At 54.9% G+C, this 21,723-nt stretch overlaps 1 protein-coding gene and 1 non-coding gene across 8 annotated transcripts in view; both read right to left on the bottom strand.

Moving 5' to 3' along the window:
* The window catches only part of RTKN (rhotekin), a 37,415-nt gene extending 18,621 nt beyond the window's left edge, over positions 1-18,794 (bottom strand). For 3 of the 7 annotated variants that reach the window (XM_028744587.2, XM_028744592.2, XM_077933665.1), the window contains exons 1-3: positions 18,513-18,794; positions 2,544-2,743; positions 225-286 (exon numbers count right to left, since the gene is read on the bottom strand). In XM_028744587.2, coding sequence (XP_028600420.1) covers positions 225-286; positions 2,544-2,743; positions 18,513-18,623 — 373 coding nt within the window. In that variant the 5' untranslated portion in view covers positions 18,624-18,794. Of the gene's footprint in view, positions 1-224; positions 287-2,543; positions 2,744-4,533; positions 4,640-8,680; positions 9,055-9,420; positions 9,549-18,512 lie in introns of those variants that run through there. The other 4 variants (XM_077933664.1, XM_028744588.2, XM_028744590.2 and 1 more) reach the window with 4 other exon arrangements.
* On the bottom strand, positions 10,202-10,274 carry TRNAR-CCG (transfer RNA arginine (anticodon CCG)). Its single transcript has one exon. It is a non-coding gene; the product is annotated as a tRNA-Arg (tRNA).
* Positions 18,795-21,723: the final 2,929 nt, after the last annotated feature.

The following is a 21,723-nucleotide window of genomic DNA, read 5'->3' as shown; positions in this document are numbered from 1 at the left end:
GCATTCTTTACAAATCAGTAACAATTCTTGAAAGCCAATTATAGGGGCAATATAGAATCACAGAAGGGGTCCCCCAGGTCATCTAGTCCAACCCCCGGCAATGCGGGAATTTGGGCAGAGGGAAGGCCATTTTTGCACCCAGAAACAGCTCCCCTTTGGGCTCTGGGCCTGGAAGGGGTCCGGCTGGGCTGCACCTGCGGCCAGGTGGGTCACGGGATCCTTACCTGAGATGCAGACTCTGCCTCGGCAGGGCAGGCGGTCGTCCACGGGACCAGCGTCTGAGGGGCTGAGGGGGGGAGAAAGGGCTGTCAGAGACACAGGGAGGACCCCCCCACACCGCCTGCCCCCCAAAAGCCCACTCCAGCATCACGGGAGAGTTCAGGCTACACTCTTGATTGACAACTCCAAGGATGTGGGGAAGCAGAACGACTGCCTCAGCTGCATTCTTCATTTAAAAATTTATTTTAGAAGAGTCATATGCTACTATTTATTTTTTAAAAAGTTTCATGGCAGCATGCAGATTTTAATTAATAATAATAATAATAATAATAATAATAATAATAATAATAATAATAATTTATTTATACCCCGCCCATCTGGCTGAGTTTCCCCAGCCACTCTGGGCGGCTCCAAACAAAATATTAAAAATACAATAAATCATTTTTGAGTATGTTTGATGTTGTCAATTGCTTTTACTTCAATACTGTCTTTTAGTTTGTGTATCACCTTGTGGTCTTTTAGTCCAGTACGGTAGTAGTAGTAGTAATAATAATAATAATAATAATAATAATAATAATAATAATAATAATATACTCCCCTTCATCCGTGAATCATACCCACACCATTAAAACAGATTTAACAGCCCAAGGGGTGGATTAAGAGAGCAGCAGTGCCTCATTCAGAAAAGAGTCAGAAGTAGGTGGTAGCAGTAGGAATGGATAGTCAGAATGAAAAGAACAGTCATAATCTCGTAGAAGTGTAGGGCTGGAGGGGAACCAAAGGGTCATCTAGCTCAACCCGCTGCAACACAGGATTCTCACCAGAGGCCTTCTGGGAAAGGCCAACTCAGCTGCTCCCAACAGGAGGCTGAGCAAACCTCCCTCACCCAAAGAGGGTCCCCCCCAGGCTCTTCTGCCGCAGGAACCCCCTCCCCGGAAGAGGCCAGCCTAACCTCGAATCCGGCCCCTTTGGACAACCCAGGAGGCGTCAAAGGCAGCCCCCTTCCCAACCCCACACTAAGCTCTTGGGGCGCTCCTGTAGGTGCACAGCTCCTCTCCATGCTGCCCCCCCCAGCTCTCCCGTGTTGCAGGAATTTATGTCTAGGTTGGGGGGGGGGGTTGCCCCTCCAGCAGATATCACGCACATGCAGCCCACTACCAAAATCAGCATCGCTTTTGTGACTTTTGTGATTTGTCCCCACAAAACACTTCATCACAGTTTCTTCCTTTCTGTTCAACGGGCCTCTGCTGCACAATACCAAATGTAAGAATTCACTGATCAATGTATCTCTGTACTGGCTCACAGGGAAAACTCCAGAAATTCATATAGACGTGTGAGCTCAGCTCCTCAGCAGCCCCTCTGCCTGAGGGATAATCCCTGGCATCCTGATACCTGAGTGCCAGACAGGTAGCCGTTCCAGAAATAACAAGCCCAGATGAAGACAAAAGGGTGAGATGAACTTGGCTGGGAAACAGGGAAATGTGAAGATCTTTTTTGTTCCACTTGATGGGTGTTTGGTGGAGGGCAAGGGGAACCATGGGGCAGGGTCCAGGATGCTCAGATTCCTGCCACCAGACCTCCCCTTTCATGATGTATGAGTGATGTACTTGGGGGGGTGTAACATGGGGATTAAAGGTAAAGGGACCCCTGAGCATTAGGTCCAGTCGTGGCCGACTCTGGGGTTGCGGCGCTCATCTCGTTTTATTGGCCAAGGGAGCCGGCGTCCAGCTTCCGGGTCATGTGGCCAGCAGGACTAAGCCGCTTCTGGCGAACCAGAGCAGCGCACGGAATCGCCGTTTGCCTTCCCGCCATTTATCCCGCTATTTATCTACTTGCACTTTGATGTGCTTTCGAACTGCTAGGTTGGCAGGAGCAACGGGAGCTCACCCCGTCATTGCGGGGATTCGAACCGCCGACCTTCCGATCTGCAAGTCCTTGGCTCTGTGGTTTAACCCACAGCGCCACCCGTGTCCCTAACATGGGGATTAGAAGCTAATAAAATTTAGGGTTCTCTTTTGCTTGGGGCTTCCATCTTGTTCCACCTGGTGGCAGGTGGGAGTCCTGTCGGGAGGGTCTTCAATCAAGACCAAGCCTACTGGCTGCTGTTTTGCTCTGGTCTTCCTGGCTGGGGTCCTTGTTTTTTGTCCAAGGGAGCCCTCAGATCTCCCTCCAGAGCCAGACCTCAGCCCCAGAGCATTCCTGAGCATGTGCAGAGTGCCAGCCCAGCCCTGAGGCTCTTCCTCCTCCCGGCTCTTCCTCCTCTTGGCACAGGGCCGCACTGGCCCTCCTGCAGACATGCGCCGTGCACCCGCCACCTCACTCACCGTCTGGCCATCCGCTGCATGACTTGCGCCTCCTTCATGCGCTGAAGCTCCGCCATGTAGGCCAGGATGCGGCTGTTGCAGACCAGCAGGCTCTTGGTGACCTCCAGGGCCTGCTGGCGCTGGGTGCAAGCCGCCAGGAGCTTGCAGGCACCTTCGCGCATGCGGATCTCATGGTCGATCTTCTTCTGGATATCGGTGCCCTGCGAGGGGGGAGAAATGAAAGGGGGGCATGTGAATGAAGCTGGGGGGGGCAGTCCAAGAACCCCACTCCACTCATTTATTAATAATAATAATAATAATAAATTTTATTTATACCCCGCCCTCCCCAGCCAAGACCAGGCTCAGGGCAGCTAACACCAAATTAAAAAACAAGCTTAACGATTAAAATACAACATAAAACATTAAAATGCAGCCGCATTTCAGTGGAAACTCAAATAAAAAACTTTTTGGGGATGAAAACATCAAGGCTAACTCTCCAGACTGGTCCTACGTGGGCCAGAAAATTTATTATCCCAGGCATATCCCACTTCTCCTCCAAGGAGCTCCAAGCTGCTTGACCTCCCCCTCCAGTTATGGTGCCTGGGACCATAACAAATGGCCTGGGACAGGATTGGGAAGTGGAGGTAGAGGGTGCCCCATAAACGAAGAAAGAAACACCCCCCCCCGGACTCAGCTTTCGTGACAGCTGTGTGTCTTTTGGGGGGGGGGTGAGAGGAGAGAAGCAGCCCCTGTTCTCAACGGCCAGAGTGCTCTGAGCATGCGCAGAGCGCTCCCCACCTCTCACAGGCTCGAAATGTCGGGCCCTTTCTGTGGGGCAAGGGAAAGCTGACCTGCCCCAGTCTACAGCCTCTGGGGAGCCAAAGCGTTTATTTTGGGGGGGGGAGGCGTCTCCAAACGGCACCCCAAACGATGACTGGGGGGGTGTTCAGAATCAATTGCCTTCCTGACTGTCAGTTTCCCAAAACGCCTTCATGCTGCTGTTAAATATTATTATTATTATTATTAATTAAATATTATTATTATTGTATATTAAAATATATCATGATAAAGGGAAACATTTTCCTGTGGTTGGTGCCCCCACCCCAAAAAAAATACCAGGCTCCACGGTCTCCCACCCGCCACCCCAGGAAGACCCCCGATCTTTGAGTGAGAATGGATGACCCCCAGAACCCACCATCAGGGCGAGAGCTCAGCCTCTGAACATGCAAAGCCCCACCTCTGTAAAAGGTTCCTGAGCTTGTGCAGAGTGCCTCCCCCTCAACACGCACAGTGTCACAGTAGACCTATCGAATTCCTGGGACCCCCAGGGTCATGGGGTCCAAGGCAGGAACCCCAACTAAAGCACCTGTGTCAGGTGGCCCTCCAAGCTCTGCTGAAAAAGCGGGGTTCAACAGGTAGAGCTCCGGGGGCAGAGTCTCTTGCCCCCCACCCCTTGCACAATGGACATTATGTACCAAAGACGGGGTGGAGAGATCTGAAAGGAGGGATACAATCTGGGGGGGGGGGCGAATTCCTTCCTTCTCCCCTGCGTTGCCGGGGGGGCTGGACTAGATGTCCTTTGGGGACCCCTTCCAACTCTCCAATTCTCTGCAGCCTTTTGCCCAGGCCAGAGGAAATCCCATTAGCATCCATTTTTGCCTCGGAGGCTTTGGGTAAGGGGGGGTCCCCTCGCGACTGACCCCTCCCACAATGCCCCTGCCGGATGCAGAGACCCCCCTCTTGTCTCTACAGCTACGGACCCCCCCCCAAAAAAACCAGCCTCAACCGCCTCCCTCCCCCAGCCTGAAGGGCCGTGAAGCAGCAAAAAAAATCCAGCCAGCTTCTAGGGGGGGAGAGGCCCCCCCCTGGCAAGAAATGCCCTCCATCATGCCAGCCGCAGAGATGGGCAGGGGGGTCCCGCCTCCTCCAGGCCTCTCAGAGGGGAAACCCCAGCCTCTTCCTGGGGGGCTCCCCTCCTCACCCCCCAAGCGCCCCCCCCCCAGCCACTCACCTTGGCCAGTCTGCCGCTCTCCATGCCGGCGCCCCCTAACTTAGCCGCCGGCCCCCCATGCGGCAAAGGCGGTTCTGGCAGTGGGGCGGGTGACAGCTGGAGGGGGAGGGACGGGGGGGGGGGCAGAGTCGGCGCAGCAGCTGAGGAAACTCTGACATCACCAGCTGCCTATTTATAGCCGGGTTGGGGGGGGGACAGCTGGGCTGGGGAGACCGCGGCCTCCTCTGCCCCCCCCCAAATAAAATGGGGAGGGGAAAAGCAGGGGTCTGGTGGGGAAAAGGAGGGTGGGGAGCTGCTCCTCAGGCCCCCCCAAAAAACCTACAGTGTTTGGGAGCCCCTCTCCTCTTTGGGGTGGCTGAGAAAAGGGAAGGGGTCCCATGCAAGAGGTTGCATTTGGGGGGGCAGATGGGGGGGCCATTTGCTCTTCATCCTTTGTGGGGCTGGAGGCACCCCAGAACTCAGGGATGGAGCAAGGGGGCCTCTCTTAGGCAAACTGATGGGGGGGCAAGGATGGGGGGCAGGTTTGGGGAGTTGGCCAAAGGGTGGGGGCAAAGGGTGGGGCTGGTATGGGGCTCAAAACTCTGCCCCCCCCCCCCACGGACCTCCAGCCTGGGCTAATCAGCTTGTGGCAGATTATGGCAGAGATGCTGAGGATTTAGCAGGGCTGGGAGGAAAATCTGGAGTGGGGGGGGGTGTCTGGCCAATGCCCCCCCCCCAGGCAGTGGAGTCTGGCCAGCCGGGATTCTCCGCCAAAACCAACACAAAATCAGAGATGGAAGGGGCCCCACGAGTCATCTAGACTAACCCCCCTGCAATGCAGGAATCACAGCTGATCTCGACAGAGTCCCTCTGAGCACGAGCAGAGTGCCGCTGCTTCAGGGCTCAGCAGCCGGAACCAGTCCAGACCGACCCACTCAGAGGGGTGGAGAGAAGGGGGTCAGGGAAGGGGCTCCCTGCGCCTCACATCCCCCCCTTTGTTGGAGCTGCATGAAGCGCCTTGGCCAAAACCATGACAATTATTATTTATTGCTATTTATGAGCATATTGTTCGAGGACCAATCAGACTGCTGCATTTTGGATCCTATTCAACTCAGTACATCACAATATCTATCCCACCTTTTTCGCGTGCAGAGTTCTCCAACTCCTCCTTTGACCCCCCCCCCCCACAACAACCCTGCGAGGGAGCTGAGCCTGAGATGTGGTGACATGGCTGCGCGGGGATTCAAACCCTGCCTGGCCTCTCCCCCGCCCTAGCCCAGTAGTCCAGCGCTCTAACCACTAGGCCATGTTGCCACACCTTGATCCAGCCAGGGACCAGACCAGCCTGTACAAGGCAAAAGCCTTGGAGGTCCTTCCTCCTCAAAGGTGTGCATCTCTGGTCTACCAGGCTTGTTTGGGAGGGCGAGCAACAGCGGAATGGGGGGTCCGTCTGGGTCAAGGGCTTTCTGGCAGACCAGGGATGCCCAAACTGAGCTAAGGAAGGGGGACGGATCCTGCCTATCAAGTTGTTCGTTAAGTAAGACATCAGAAGAGCCTGTTGTTTCAGGTCAATGGGACCCACGAAGCTCAGGGTGGCCTAACATCATCATCATCATCATCATCATTATTATTATTAATACCCCACCCATCTGGATGAGTTTCCCCAGCCACTCTGAGCAGCTCCCAACAGAATATTAAAAAGACAATAAAACATCGAACATTAAAAACTTCTCCAAATAGGACTGCCTTCAGATGTCTTCTAAAAATCAGATAGTTGTTTATTTCCTTGACATCTGATGGGAGGGTGCCACCACTGAGAAGGCCCTCTGCCTGCTTCCCTGTAACCTCACAGATGCCCCGATGGGAAACCCGCAAGCAGAATTCGAACACAGGAGCCCTCTCCCCTCCCGGGGATTTCAGCCACAGGTCTCCTGCAGCGGGGAGTTCCACAGGTTAAGACGAAGAAGGGCTTCCTTCCTTTTCTCTGTCTTCCGTTGGGCAAAGAAGCAGAGCTTGCCTGCCCTCACCTCCCAAAGGAGAGGGCCCAGGTGGAAAATGACTCGGGAAAGGGCAACCCAAGGGATCCAAGGGATCCTGGATCAACTGCCCTATGAGGAACAGTTGCAGTCGTGGGACTTGGAGAAAAGGCGAGGAAAAGGCGACACGTCATTTTGGACTCACAGCTGTCCATGGAGGTGCAGATCCATTCTGTGTCCAGGGCAGCTGTTTATCAGCTCCATCTGGTATGCCGGCTGAGACCCTACCTGCCCGCGGACTGTCTGGCCAGAGTGGTGCATGCTCTGGTTATCTCCCGCTTGGACTCCTGCAATGCGCTCTACGTGGGGCTACCTTTGAAGGTGAAACGGAAACTGCAACTAATCCAGAAAGCTGCAGCTAGACTGGTGACTGGGAGTGGCCGCAGAGACCACATAACACTGGTCTTGAAAGACCTACATTGGCTCCCAGGACATTTCCAAGCACAAATCAAGATGTCGGTGTTGACCTTTAAAGCCCTAAATGGCCTCGGTCCTGTATACCTGAAGGAGCGTCTCCACCCCGGACACCGGGGTCCAGCTCTGAGGGCCTTTTGGCGGTTCCCTCATTGCGAGAATTGAAACTACAGGGAACCAGGCAGAGGGCCTTCTCGGTGGTGGCACCCGCCCTGTGGAACGCCCTCCCACCAGATGTCAAGGAAATAAGCAGCTATCTTATCTTTAAAAGACATCTGAAGGCAGCCCTGTTAGGGAAGTTTTTAATCTTTAATGCTGTATTGTTTTTTACACTCAATTGGAATCCGCCCAGAGTGGCTGGGGAAACTCAGCCAGATGGGCGGGGTGTACATAATAAATTATTATTATATTATAAAATTATGCCTTGCCTGGGAAAAGTGGGGAGAGAGAGGCTTCTCTCTCTCTGTCATAGAACTCTAGAACTCGTGGAAAATCCATGAAGCTGACAGAAGCTCCAGGACAAATAAAAGACAGTCCTCCTTCATGCAGCACAGAGTTAGACTGTGGAACTCCCTGCCACAAGGAGCATAGCTTCAAAAGAGGACAAATTCATGGACGGCTGTCAATGGCTCCTCACCAGGACAGCTCGGCCTCCGCAGTCGGATTCTGCAACGCTCCTGAATCCCAGCGGCTGGGAAAGTCAGGGGGGGCCATTCTTGAGCCCCTGCTCTAGGGCTTCACTTTGGCCCCTGGGGGAACAGGAGTCTGGCCTGATCCAGCCCAGGGGCTCTTCTGAGTCTCCCTTTCCTGCTGGGCCCAGGCAGGAAGTCCCACTTCTCTGCCAAAGGAACATTCTGCTGCACCAAACCGGATGAGCAAATGGAGACAAACCCCAAAGGCCACCAGACCCCCCCCCCCAAAAAAAAACCACACACCCCACCTGTGGGGTGAGGCCGGACTCTGGCACAAGCCCAATGCCAGCCTGGCCAGGCGGACTCCCAGCAGAAGCCCCGAAAACAGAGCAGCACAGAAACCCCACAAGGCACACCTGTCTGGAAGCCAAGCCGAGGGAGACTGGGAGCCCCCCCACAGGTGCTGGGAAACTCCTGCCCCCCAGGACTGACGCAGCCACGCAGGAAAGGGGCCCAGGAAGCAGCAGGTGGTCTCAGTGGGGCAACCTCCAAACTTGGCAGCGTCTCACTCACCGCAACCATCGGGAGAACAAATGCCAGGGCAATGTCGTTGCATCAAGGTGGAGACACACAGCAAGCGAGTCGAGGGCACCCACTGCACTCCGAATCGGGTCCTGCGCAGCCTCCTGCGCCCCCCCCCACCCTGCCTGCCCCCTTCCCTATTCAGCTCGGAGACAAAGAGAAGACGGGTGTCAAGATTCGGGTTACAGGGGAGCGCCAGGCAAACATCCAGGAGACCCTAAGACAATCTGTTTGCTTCTACCCAGCAGGCGCCAGCTTCTGAGATCCACAGCACTCCTCACTGGGCATCGCTAAATGTGCAACGCGAGTTCAGGGAATCTCCAAACTTTGCATTCTGAGGATATCTTTTCTCAGCTGCCTTTGGGGACCAAAAGGACAATGCACTCCTGACTCACACAGGTCTCCGCATTCACACGGCCCCACATCCCTTCGGAGGGAGCCCCCCACCCTGAAGCAAAGCCCCTCCCCGTCGGGTCGCAAGCTCCTGCCCAGCTGCCCCCTTACCTCCAGGCTGAGGGCAATCTGTCGGATGTAGAGCATGTTGAGGTCCTCCAGGATGCGGAGTCTGTCCTGCATCTTGGCACAGCACCCTCTCCCTTGCCTCCTCTGCGGGGTGCGGGAAGTCTGGGGGCACCCCTACTGCCCCAGGGCGGCAGGGCCAGGGGCCCCTGGCAAGGCCCCCATCTGGGCACGGCTGGGGCAGCTTCGGACGCCAGGAAACACCGTGCCGTCTGCACCCGGAGAGCTGGTGCGGAGGTCTCCAGCCTGCCTGTGGGGTGGGGCGGGGTGGGGCAGCGAGGCCCCCAGCTCCTGGCCTCTTGCTGCTGCTGCTGGCGCTGCCCAGGCCTCCGTCAGCAGATTCTGCGCCCCCGGCCGAGCTGCGGAGAGAACAGGGCCGTCCTTTCATGCCAGCCGGGCGGCTCCAGACTCCCACCCGCAGAACAAGCAGCCTCTGTGCCTGAAAGGGCAACAGCGCTGGCTGTGCCCCCCGTTTCACAAAGGAGGGGAGCTTGCCAGCCAGCAGCTGGCACCCCCCGCAAGGAGGCAAGCCTGCAGGCAGGGAGCCCCTTGGCCTTGGGGGTCCTGTGCCCCATTTCTGCAGCAGCAGCACCATCACCACCTGCCTGGGTGTCACTCTGGGTGCCACCCATGCCCTGGTGCTGCCCCCTGCTGCCCGCCTTCTTTCCCAAGCCTCGGGAGCGTGCCCACGTTGCCCCTCTGCTGCCCCTGGGCCCCGCTCTCACCTCCTGCCCCTCAGCGGGGCTCCTTCTCCCTCTCAGGGAGCCCTATGCTCCAGCTCCAAGCCTCTTCCCCCCATAGACAGGAAACCGCCTGGCCCCACGCCCGCCCCTCCAGCCCAGCATTCCTGGTTGGGCTCCTCTTACAAGAGCCGCCCCTGCAAGCTCCTCCGCCCGCTCCCTTGCGCCAGGGGCCGCCTCTTCCAGGCCCCGGCCCTCCCACCGGCCACCGGAGAGGGAGGGAGCCCGGCTGCCAGCCCCTCACTCAGGCCTGGCGGGAAGGAGGGGAAAGCGGGGCCAGCACATTTCAAACTCACACAAAAGACAGGCACACTCCTGCGCCCACGTGGCAGGGAGCTGGCCAGCGTCTCCTGCGCTCCAGGCAGCCCAGGGCCACATGCCCAGCCAGACACACCCGGAGAAGCTTGGCACCAAGGCAGGCATCGCAGCCAGCCTCGCCAGGCAGCCCAGAAACTGCTCTAGAGGCCGCTCGGCCTGGACCCTCGACCAAAGCAGTCCAAGATTGGCACAGATGCCCCCGCCCCAAGCAAAATGCCACAGCAAAGTCTCCTCCTTGCAGGATGGGCTCAGAGACCGTGGGGTCTGCTTGGTGCCAAGCAGAAGAATGCCCCACTCTCTCCAAAGCCTCCAGGGCTCTCTGTGCCAACCGGTTATGCACACAGCGCCAGGCAGGGTTGCCCGCCTAATTTGGGAAACTTCCAGGGGTCAGAGCTGGAAGGGACACCTGAGGGTCATCCAGTCCAACCCCTGCCATGCAGGAACCTTTTGCCCAGTGTGGGGCTCGAACCCACAGCCCTGAGATCCGGAGTCTCACGCTCGACCAACTGAGCCATCTGGGCATGCCCGTGGCGGAGCCAAGCCTGCCACCTGGCCGAAGCAGCTCCACCTCTCTGCTGGCCCAGAACTGGGGGGCACGGTGTAAAAAGGAGAGGGGGGCTCACACCTGCCTTGGCCACTCTCTCCAACTCAGAAGCCCAGCAATGCCGAGAGGGGCTGCCCACAGAATCCCAGAAGTGGAGAGTTAGGAAGGGATCCCCAGAGTCATCTAGTCCACCCCTGCAATTCTATGAGTCTCTGAAATATCTGCCAAAGGGAAGCTGGAGCAAGCTTGCTTTCTGGTGCTTCTCCAGAGCGCAGGACCCAGTGGATTCAAACTACAAGGAAGGAGATTCCAACTCAAGATCAGGAAGAACTTCCTTGGGGCAAGAGCTGTTTGGCAGAAGAACGGATTCCCTTGGAAGGTGTGATGGCCTGGGACTCGAACTCGGAACAGGAGGAGTCTCAGTCCGCACCGGATCCTTTGCCTCAGGCATCATCTGAACCGAGTCTGGGGCCTGATCCTGAAGAGTCCCAGCCTGCACAGGTTCCCCTGCAGCAAACACCAGCTGGGCCGAGTCCGGGGCCTGATCCTGCCCTGGCTCCAGATGACCTCGTTGCCTCCAGCTGGGCCACTACAGCTGCTCCACTACCGGTTGGGTCAGGGGAGGCTGAGGCGGCCTCTGGGTCTAGTCACCCACCAACGTCTCCCGAGCTGCAGAGACTCAGGTCTGAGAGAAGGAGAGACCTGAGTACTCGCAGGAGGAGTGCTCACCTTTGGGCGAGACAGGGAGGTGAGTCGCCGGGGGATCAGGACCGGCGCTACCCCGACAAGGATAAAAGGCTGTCGGACCCTGCCCCAGGTTGCGGGAGCAATGTTGCTGTATGCCAGATCCTGCACCTGACCTTTCCTGGTTTCCTGCCTCGTGTCCTGCCTTGGCCCTGTCGGACTGACTCCCAGCGGAACCTTTGGATTCTGGACTGGTCCTGGTTCTTCAGCTGGAATTTAAGCACTGGAGGGGGGTGGACTAGATGGTTCTGGAGATCCCCTTCCAACATTGCTGTAAGCCAGATCCTGCCTGTGATCCTGTGCCTGACCTTGCCTGGTTTCCTGCCTGGTTTCCTGCCTTGGCCCTGTCGGACTGGGACTGACTCCTAGCAGAACCTTTCCGATTCTGGACTGCACCTGGACTGTGTTCCTCAGGTTACCCCCGGGGCCAGCACAGAAGGTGGGAGGTTTTGAAGGAGAGGTTGGGTGGCCCCTTGTCTGGGGTTCTTCAGCTGGAATTCAAGCATTGGAGGGGGTTGGACTGGATGGTCTCTGGGGTCCCCTTCCAACTCTACAATTCTATGAGAAGGAGAGGGGACAAGCCAAAGTTGAACCATCACCCCGAGGTGCAAGCTTTGCTTTTGGGCAGGAGGTCGGAGCTTGGAAGAGTTGTGCTTGCTTTGTTTTTAAACCGGGGAGTCTTTAAAATGGGACTTCCTCCCCTGCAGCCCAAAATGGTACAGTCCACTCTCCTGCTGCCTCATTCTGCTGGGGCCAATGCAAAAAAGGCCCTGCATGGCACCGCTTCAGGGTGCAACTGCCCAGAACCTGCCTAGGCTCCCGAAAGACGATACCGGACGATGCCAATTGCTCAAATGTGTCTGCCTGCGAGACATATTAGAAAGCACAGAGGGCACCTTCCTTCCCACCCCCAGAATACTTGTCAATCAAAGAGAGCTGGGCAGAACCCAGGAGTCCAGCCTGCCCCCACCCCACAGCACCAGGAAGACCCACCAAGACGCAGCCCTGGAGCCTTTCAAGTAAGAGAGCGCACAGAGCCTCTGGGCATGGGCAGAGTGCAACCTGAGGCTGTGCTCGGTGACTAAGAGGAAGAGGATTTTTATGGGCGCCAAGGCAGCTGCCTTTCCATGGGCACTCACACCCCCACCAGGAGGGTGGCAGCACCCACCTTCATAAGATGCAGCCTCCACTGAGCAGCACAATCGCTTTCTGTTTTCCAGCAGGGCTCTTGTGCTGCCTTGGGACTCCCAGCACCCTGAGGTGCTCCCCCCCCAACCAGATTCTTTGTCTGCCTGCCAACTTTGGGGCTCTGCCAAGCCTGCTAATACTTCCCTCTGGTGCGTGGGTGGCACCGGTGCCCTTTTGGCTGCAGAAGCATCGCCACTCGCTCCTGAACATCAGAAATAGAGGGAATTAAGGTGAGCTGCGCGGCGGATTTCCTTTTGTCTGTGCTGCGCGGCTTCAGGTGAACCCAAAGCCTCGTAAATCAATGACGAGAAGGGCCAGGCGTATTCCTGGCTGCCAGCCTCCAGAGTTTACCAAGCCGGTCGCAATTCTCAAAGGAATGACACAAGACAGGATGCTGGCACACAATTGCTGGCGGGAGCGAGGCCTTGTCAGCACGGACAATTGACAATTTGCTGCCGGGCCCGAGTTCGAGGAGTTACCATGAGTCGATAAAGCCCTTAGCAACTTGGGACCTGCAAGATCGCCGGACCCCAAGCTGCCCACACAGCCACCTTGATCGGCAGAATTGGCCCAGCTACAGGTGCCACAACTGGGCATCTGTAAGGACTTGACCATTTAAGGTGGCAGTGCCTACCCTTTGGAACTCCCTGCCAATTGATACCCAGCAGACACCTTCACTGCATCCTTTTGGGCACCTGCTAAAAACATCCCTTTTTAGACAAGCCTATCCAGATGCTGAGAAAGTTGACACAAGTTTTAACTTGTTTGAAAATATTTTAAGTTTGCATGTTTTGAATTATCCCTGTAATTCAAATTTTGTTGATATTGTTTTACCTGTTTGTAAACCATTTTGAGGTTTGTTGGTTTTTAAACAGTGCAAAAATTAAATAAATAAGTCTTAAACAGACATGCAGGGAAACGCCAGCCCTGCAGTGCTGTCATTCCGGGGAGTTGTTAGCTGAACTGGGCATAATCTAACGAGGAAATGCCTAATCACCTCGAGGAAAGCATTCCACTGGCTGCGAAGAGGAGCACAGTCAGGTTCCTTGTTCCAGTCTAAATGCAAATCCTCCCTTAGGACTTGTGTGGTGACTTCCCAGAACACCTTAAACTTCTGCTGTTGCCTCTGGGAAAGAAAGCTGCAGTGTCTGAGCAGAAAGGATCGGGGAGAGCTGCAACAAAATGTTGCAGCGTCAAGTGCTACTCCACCCCAAACACACCCCTGGCTCTCTCCAATGAGCATGCTCAGTCCTCATGGAATCACAGAATGGTAAAGTTGGCAGAGACCCCCCCCCCAAGCGATGTCTAGCCCCCTGCAATGCAGGAATCACAGCAAGCTGATCAGTTTTTGGGGAGACAGGGCCTGTGAGCTTCTCCCCTCAGATTTCCGGCACTTCCCCAAAGCGGCAGGGCCCCATCCAGCCTGCCGACACCTCTCCTGCCCTTTGGCGCACAGTATGTGACCCTCTTTTGGCTGCACAAGCAACAACACACACAGGCTGGGAACTGGAAATAGAAGGAACGGTTATTTCTGGCGGGTTAAAAATAAAAGGAAGGACCATGTCTGAACGCAGCGCGCCTTAATTCTGGACAGTACAGTGGTACCTCGGGTTACAGATGCTTCAGGTTACAGACGCTTCAGGTTCCAGACTCCACTAACCCAGAAATAGTACCTCGGGTTAAGAACTTTGCTTCAGGATGAGAACAGAAATCGTGCTCTGGCGGCGCGGCGGCAGCAGGAGGCCCCATGAGCTAAAGTGGTGCTTCAGGTTAAGAACAGTTTCAGGTTAAGAACAGACCTCCAGAACGAATTAAGTATTTAACCCGAGGTTGTTTGTTGTTGTTGAGTTGTTTAGTCGTGTCCGCCTCTTCGTGACCCCCTGGACCAGAGCACGCCAGGCCCTCCTGTCTTCCACTGTCTCCCTCATGCTGGTAGCTTCGAGAGCACTGTCCCACCATCTCGTCCTCTGTCGTCCCCTTCTCCTTGTGCCCTCCATCTTTCCCAGCATCAGACTCTTTTCCAGGGAGTCTTCTCTTCTCATGAGGCGGCCAAAGTCTTGGAGCCTCAGCTTCACGATCTGTCCTTCCAGTCAGCACTCAGGGCTGATTTCCGTCAGAATGGAGAGGTTTGATCTTCTTGCAGTCCATGGGACTCTCAAGAGTCTCCTCCAGCACCAGAATTCAAAAGCACCAATTCTTCGGCGATCAGCCTTCTTGATGGTCCAGCTCTCACTTCCATACATCACTACTGGGAAAACCATGGCTTTTACTATACGAACCCGAGGTACCACTGTACAACAATAAGTATCCAAACAAACCCGTGTTGCAAAAGAGAACATCAGCGTTTTCAGTACTGTTCAGAATTAACGTCCACAATGTTTGGGCAACACGATGACCATATACCTACGAAATAGACAATCTTTGTAGAATTCCTTCAAACAACAACAAGTTCAAAATGAAATTTTACACTCAAAGTCTCTGAAAGATTCTGGATATTGACTGCAGCATTTGATATTTTCATTCACATATATTCAATTGAAAGAAGATGAGTTTATGAAGCAATTCTATATCCTCCCACCACGCTGACGAAGATCTACGAAACAGCAGTCAATATCCAGAATCTCCGTTCAGTGTTGGACATTATATTTGCGGAACACACAAAGCTCCAAAGCTTATCTTTCATCATACAAAGTTTGGCACATTGCTTCATTTAAAGACTTTCAGAGGCTTTGAGTCTGAGATTTCATTTTGAACCCACCACCCCCAAAAATTGTGGGTGCCCTGGCACCCAGAGCCCCCCAGAGTTGGCGCCTATGCCAACCACATGCCCCAAAGGGAAACCCACAAGCGATATCCAAACACAAGTGGGAGGGAGTTCCGTAGTTTAACTTTGCACCTTATTGTACGGAGTCATAATAAGCCCACCCAGCCTGCACAGACTGGCAGTGGCTCTTTGGGGTCTCAGACGGAGGCGGGTTCCTGTGCTGCACGGGGTTGGGATAGATGACCGTTGGGGTCCCTTCTCCAACTCCACAATTCTGTCGTAAGCCCTGGCAGAAGGAAGGAGGGCAGCCCCCAGCGGGGGTCGGTGGCCACTGCAGACAGCCCCAGATCCAGAGGTCAGGACCTGGGCGAGGAGTCCCACATGGGGCAAGGCTGGGCTCCGATCCAGGAAGTCTGGCCCAGGCTGGTCCTGGGGCGAGGAGGGCAGGTGGGGCTGAATCTCTTTCCTCATGCGCAGAGGGAAGTCCCTGGCAGGGAAGATAATAGAGCCTTTGTTCCCCTTCGCTGGGGGGTGGGGAAGCTGGCCGTAACCCTTTCCCTTTCCCCGGCCACAGGGCAGGCCCCAAACCCCAGCCCCACACTTGCCCCACCCCAGCAGAAGCAGGCAGAGGAGGGGCTGGAGGAGGGGAAAGCCCCCTTGGCCAAATGCTCTCAAGGGACAAGTTTCTAGCCCCTGTGAGTGGCAGGGGGAACTTCCCCACATCTGACACCCTGGGCAATGCAGGGCAGGCGGGCACAGTGGGTCCTGGAGACCCCCCCAAATAAGTAACCCAGTCATCTGGATCAGGCATGGCTTGGGAGGGTGTTTGGTGGTCCAGGGAGGGACAAAAATCCTCCAGAAGTTTTAAATAAATAATAATAATAATAATAATAATAATAATAATAATAATAATAATAATAATAATTATTATTAAATAATAATATCCTGCCCATCTGGTCGAGGCCTCACCAGCCACTCTGAGCGGCTCCCAACAGATTGAAAACAGAATAAAACATCGAACATTAAAAACTTTCCTAAACAGAGCTGCCTTCAGATGTCTTCTAAAAGTCAGATAGTGGTTTATTTCCTTGACATCTGATGGGAGGGTGTTCCACAGGGCGGGTGCCACCACCGAGAAGGCCCTCTGCCTGGTTCCCTGTAACTTGGCTTCTCGCAATGAGGGAACCGCCAGAAGGCCCTCGGAGCTGGACCTCAGTGTCAGGGCAGAACGATGGGGGTGGAGACGCTCCTTCAGGTATACAAGACCGAGGCTGTTTAGGGCTTTAAAGGTCAGCACCAACAATTTGATTTGTGCCTAGAAACATACTGGGAGCCAACTTAGGTCTCTCAGGAACAGTGTTACAGTCGTACCTTGGGTTACAGACGCTTCAGGTTACGTGATTTCGGGTTGAACTCCGCGCCGAACCCAGAAGTACTGAAACGGGTTACTTCTGGGTTTCGGCACTCGCACCTGTGTAAAAACACTAAATCGCGCTTTGCGCATGCGCAGAAGCACCAAATCGTGACCCGCATGTGCACAGACACCACGTTGCGGGTTGTGAACGTGCCTCCCGCACGGATCACGTTTGCAACCCGAGGTTCCACTGTATATGGTCTCTGCGGCCGCCCCCAGTCACCAGTCTAGCTGCCGCATTCTGGATTAGTTGTAGTTTCCGGGTCACCTTCAAAGGGAGCCCCACGCCTTCAGGGACTCCAAGGCCTTGGACTGAAAACTGGTTCAGTCCCAGATTTAGGGCAGGGGGGCGGGTTCCTCGCACAGGGGGACACAAAATAATAAGGATAATAATAATAATACCTATATTTACACGGGGACCTCCTGAGAAGATCCATAAAAAAAGCAACTGTACCAAAAAGGAATTATTGTGAAAATAAATTTTTTTGGGGGGGGGGGTTTCCTTGTTCTTGGTCTGGTTGCTCCCATTCCAGGAGGGGCTGGGGTTGAGGGAGGCCACTTGCTGTGAGAATTGCAAGTGGGGTGTCCCTAGTATGGGGGATGAGGAACATGGCAAGCGAGGCAACCTTTCCTGGGGGCCCTTTGCCTCCAGCTCAGCCCGCCCAGCCTGGGGCTCTGTGGGGCTTCTGGCACCTCAGACCTCAGTTGCCCTCTCTGCAAAATGGGAAGAAGTGGCCTCACAGAACCACTGCAAGGAGGAACTTGGCTTAAAAGTGCAACTCACTGGGCCGTACAAACCGCTGTGCAAATAAGTATAGATTTATTTCGTACCTGTTACTCCCAGCCGCCCAAAATGTTCCCCAAATCCCTGCCACCTTCTGAACATGAGCAAATCTCTCCCCTACTTCAGATTCAGCCCTCCCCCTGAACCCCCCCCCCATCATAACCATCCTCCACCGTCACCAAGGAAGGCAGTGTGGCCTAAGGGTTAGAGTGCTGGACAAGGACCTGGGAGATCCGGGTTTAAATCCTACCCCCAACTCCGCCATGAAGCTCCCTGGGCGACCTTGTGCCAATCACTGCCTCTTGGCCTCACAGGGTCCTTGTGGGCATTAAATGAGGACCAGGCACCGGGAGACCCCTACTGGATTTGAATCCGCTTTATAAACTGGTTCTCAGGAGTGGTTCTAACTTCAAGCTGCTGTTACACCATTATTATTATTAATAATAATATTTGCATTCCGCCCTCATTTGAAGATCACAGGGCGGCTTTTCCAACAAATGACAGACTAGATGATATTGTTGGTGTTTACTGAATCTTAAATTACGTTTATTACTATTCAGTTTCCAATGAAACGAGGTTGCATTTTAATGTTTTAATGTTGTATTTCAATCTTGTTTTTGAAGCTGTATTTCAATCAATTGTTTTTATATTTGGTGTTAGCCGCCCTGAGCCCGGTCTTGGCTGGGGTATAAATAAAATTATTTATGAATTATTATTATTATTATTACATGTGACTAATACATTTATTGATTTATTTAAAATGGCGACTGTGGCCTGGGAGACCAGGTTTCAAATCCGGCCGCTCAGCCACGAAGCTCACTGGATGACTTGGGGGGGGGCCAGCCCCTCTCAGCCCATCCTAGAGCCTCCCTCGCAGGGTTGGCGTCAGAATTAATCGAGGGCAGGTGGGGGGGGGGGAGAACCATGTAAGTCACTTTGCGCTCCTTAGAGGGGAAAAAGAGGGATATAGACGCAGCGAGGAAAAAATCTCCCACGGTGGTGATGGTGGGTCCCACTCTCGCCTCCTGCCCCTCCCGTCGAAAAGGGACCCCCAGGGCCATCTAGACCAGCCCCCTGCAATGCAGGAATGAAGTTTCCCTCCCCAGTCTGGATACGAATCCATTTCTCAGCTGATCCGGCGTGGCGCCCCTTCCGCGCCAGGTGCTCGACGAACCACGCCGGGAGCGCCTCGACGGGAGCGCGTCCCGCAAACCTCGCCCCCGCCCACCAGCCACGGCCACGCGCAGCCTCGCCTCCGCCCGGGACTTTCCCACGCCACCCGCGTGGCCGTCCGCTCCCCCCCCCCCCCGCGCGCGCCTACCTGGTCCGTGTCCCCGACGAGGCTAAGGCGGAACCGGCCCCGTCGGATCTCCATCTCCAGGGCTGAGCCCCGTGCCACCGTCACTCGGCTGCGGTGGTGGCGCTGGAACATGGTGGGGCAGGAGGGGGGGGGGATTCGTGCCTCTTCTGGTCTGGGCAGCGCACCGGGAACCGTCGGGGCCCGTCGGGGAAAGTCGGGTGCGCAGCCTCCGCAAGCGCCGCCAAAGGGACTTCGGCTCCGACGGCGGGCGGCCCCGGGCGCGAGTCCCACCTGGGCGGCCTTTAGCGGCGGGGGCGGCGCCGCAGCTGCTTCCGCCTCGCCCCGCCCCGTCGTGGGAGGCGAAGGCCGCCCAGCGGGCGCGGAGATGCGGCGGCTGGGCGCGGAGAGGACGGCGCAGGGGCGGGACGGGGCAAGGAGGGCGCGGGGGTCCTGCAGCCCCGGCCGGGACCCGCGACCCCCGACGGCACCTTCCGCCCGACCCTCCTCGGCGCCCCCGGCCCAGGCGTGGCTCTCAAGAAATGCTGAACTTATCCATCAAAAAAAATTGCAATAATTAAAGTTCAGAGAAAAAGAACTCTTCGACCAGGCAGCAGTCTCCCTCGGAAGGTGGAGGTGTTTCAGCAGAAGTTGGGGGGCCGCCCGCCAGGAATTCTTTAGCCGCAGTTCCTGAATTCAGGGGGTTGGGCTAGATGACCCCACAGAGTCCCTTCCAACTCTTCAGTTCTATGGAACCCAGCAATTGTGTGCCTGGATAGGCTTGCCCAAACAGAGACATTTAAAATAAAGAAATTCCTTCCAGTAGCACCGTAGAGACCAACTAAGTTTGTTCTTGGTATGAGCTTTTGTGTGCATGCACATTTCCGAAGGTCGGCGGTTCGAATCCCCGCGACGGGGTGAGCTCCCGCTGCTCGGTCCCTGCTCCTGCCAACCTAGCAGTTTGAAAGCACCTCAAAGTGCAAGTAGATCAATAGGTACCGCTCTGGCGGGAAGGTAAACGGCGTTTCCGTGCGCTGCTCTGGTTCGCCAGAAGTGGCTTAGTCCTGCTGGCCACATGGCCCAGAAGCTGTACGCCAGCCCCCTCGGCCAATAAAGCGAGATGAGCGCCACAACTCCATTGTCGGCCACAACTGGACCTAATGGTCAGGGGTCCCTTTTAAGTTTGTTATTGGTATGAGCTTTCGTGGGCATGCAAAGTGTATCTGAAGAAGTCCACATGCCCACGAAAGCTCATACCAATAACAAACTTAGTTGGTCTCTAATGTGCTACTGGAAGGAAATTTTTTATTTTGTTTCGACTGTGGCAGACCAACACGGCTATCCACCTGAAACTAGAGACATTTTAAGCAGGTATCGAAAAGAGTGCAGTGCAGGCGCTTGCCTGATGTCAACAAGCAGGGAATTCCAAAGTGTTGTAATAAATGAAAATATTTGTTTCTTACAAACGGATATTGTGTGGCTGCTGTCACAGGGCCGGTTCTGCAGATCGAAGCATCTGAGGGGCCACATTCATGAAGAGCCTGGTGTTCCTGAGATTCCCTCAGGGTTCCTGCTCCCCCTTTATTTTTAGGGGGCCAGTTTAATTCCTCCCCAGGGAGGCAGGATGTTGGGGGTCTCCTGGGGGCGCTTCTCTATTCGAAGTCCCGGGAGTGCCAATGCCTTACTTACACAGAAGCATTCAAGGTCCTCGAAGCTGTGGGGTGGAGGTCCTGCCAGGGCTGTCTGCCAAAAGGGCTGAGGAGGAGTCTCTGTGGCTCAAGGCTGCAGCTGGCGGGAAGGGGGGGGCAGACAGATGCCAGGAGCCTCTGGGCAGAGACTGGCACCGAGGCAACACACACGGGGGGGTGGCCTTCAGGCATGTGCCAGCGCTTCTGTGTTTGGGATCAGGGCCAAAAGCAAGCAAGACGAGGCGTGGTTTGGGCCTCTTCCTTTGGGGGGTTGTAGAAAGGAGGGGGCCCTTCAACTCTCCCCCCTTGGAGGTTTCGAAGTGGAGGTTGGGTGGCCATCTGTCAGGGAGGCTTTAGTTGGAATCATAGAATGGTTGAATTGGAAGGGACCCCAAGGGTCATCTAGTCCAACCCCCCGACATGCAGGAATCTCAGCACATTGGGGGGGGGTTGGACTGCATGACCATTGGGGATCCCTTCCCAACGCCATATATTTATTTATTAGATTTCATTCAAGAATCACAAGATAGAAACATAAAACCACATACCATAACAGCAAACGAAAACAATACACACAGGCACACGCACACAATCTAAAAGGGCATGGATTGTTTGATTCGCCCAATTTAAATTAAAGTTAATTTAATTAGCGAAAGGCCTGGGAGAAGATGAATATTTTTGCCTGGCACTTAAGGACATATAATGAAGGCACCAGCCAAAGTTTGCCAAATGTCCCTGGGGGGAGCATTCTATAGACAGGGAGCCACTGCAGAAAAGGCCCTGCTCTCATGTTGCCACCCTCTGCACCTCTTGAGGAGGAGGCACATGAAGAAGGGCCTCAGAAGATGATCACAGGTTCTGGGTGGGTTCATATGGAAAGAGGCGGTTCTTGAGGTATTGTGGTCCTGAAACATTTAAGGCTTCGGAGATCAAAACCAGCACATTAAATTGGGCCCGGAAACTGATTGGTAGCCAGTACAGTTGGACCAGGACCAGCTCAAACCTGGCTGCTGAATTCTGCACCAGCTGAAGTTTCCAAACCGTCTTCAGAGGCAGCCCTATATAGAAAACATTGCAGTATTCCATGGGTGGGCAAACTAAGGCCCAGGGGCCGGATCTGGCCCAATCGCCTTCTCAATCCGGCCCATGGATGGGCCGGGAATCAGCGTGTTTTCACATGAGTAGAATGTGTGCTTTTATTTAAAATGCATCTCTGGGTTATTTGTGGGGCATAGGAATGCATTCATTTTTTTCCTTCAAAATATTGTCCGGCCCCCCACAAGGTCTGAGGGACGGTGGACCGGCCCCCTGCTGAAAAAGGTTGCTGACCCCTGCAGTAATCTAACCTTGAGGTTCCCAGAGCATAGACAACAGTAGTTCGGCTGTCCCTGTCGGGATAAGGGCTGAAGCTGATGGAAGGCAGATCATTTAGTGCGGCATCACCTACCCTCTGGAACTCCCTGCCTATTGATATCCAGCAGGCGCCTTCCCTGTATTCTTTCAGGCACCTGCTAAATACATTTCTTGTTTAGACAAGCCTCCTCAGA

This window comes from Podarcis muralis, chromosome 9 (assembly GCF_964188315.1).
Source record: "Podarcis muralis chromosome 9, rPodMur119.hap1.1, whole genome shotgun sequence".
Lineage (NCBI taxonomy): Eukaryota > Metazoa > Chordata > Lepidosauria > Squamata > Lacertidae > Podarcis > Podarcis muralis.
This window is presented reverse-complemented; position numbering and strand designations above follow the sequence as displayed.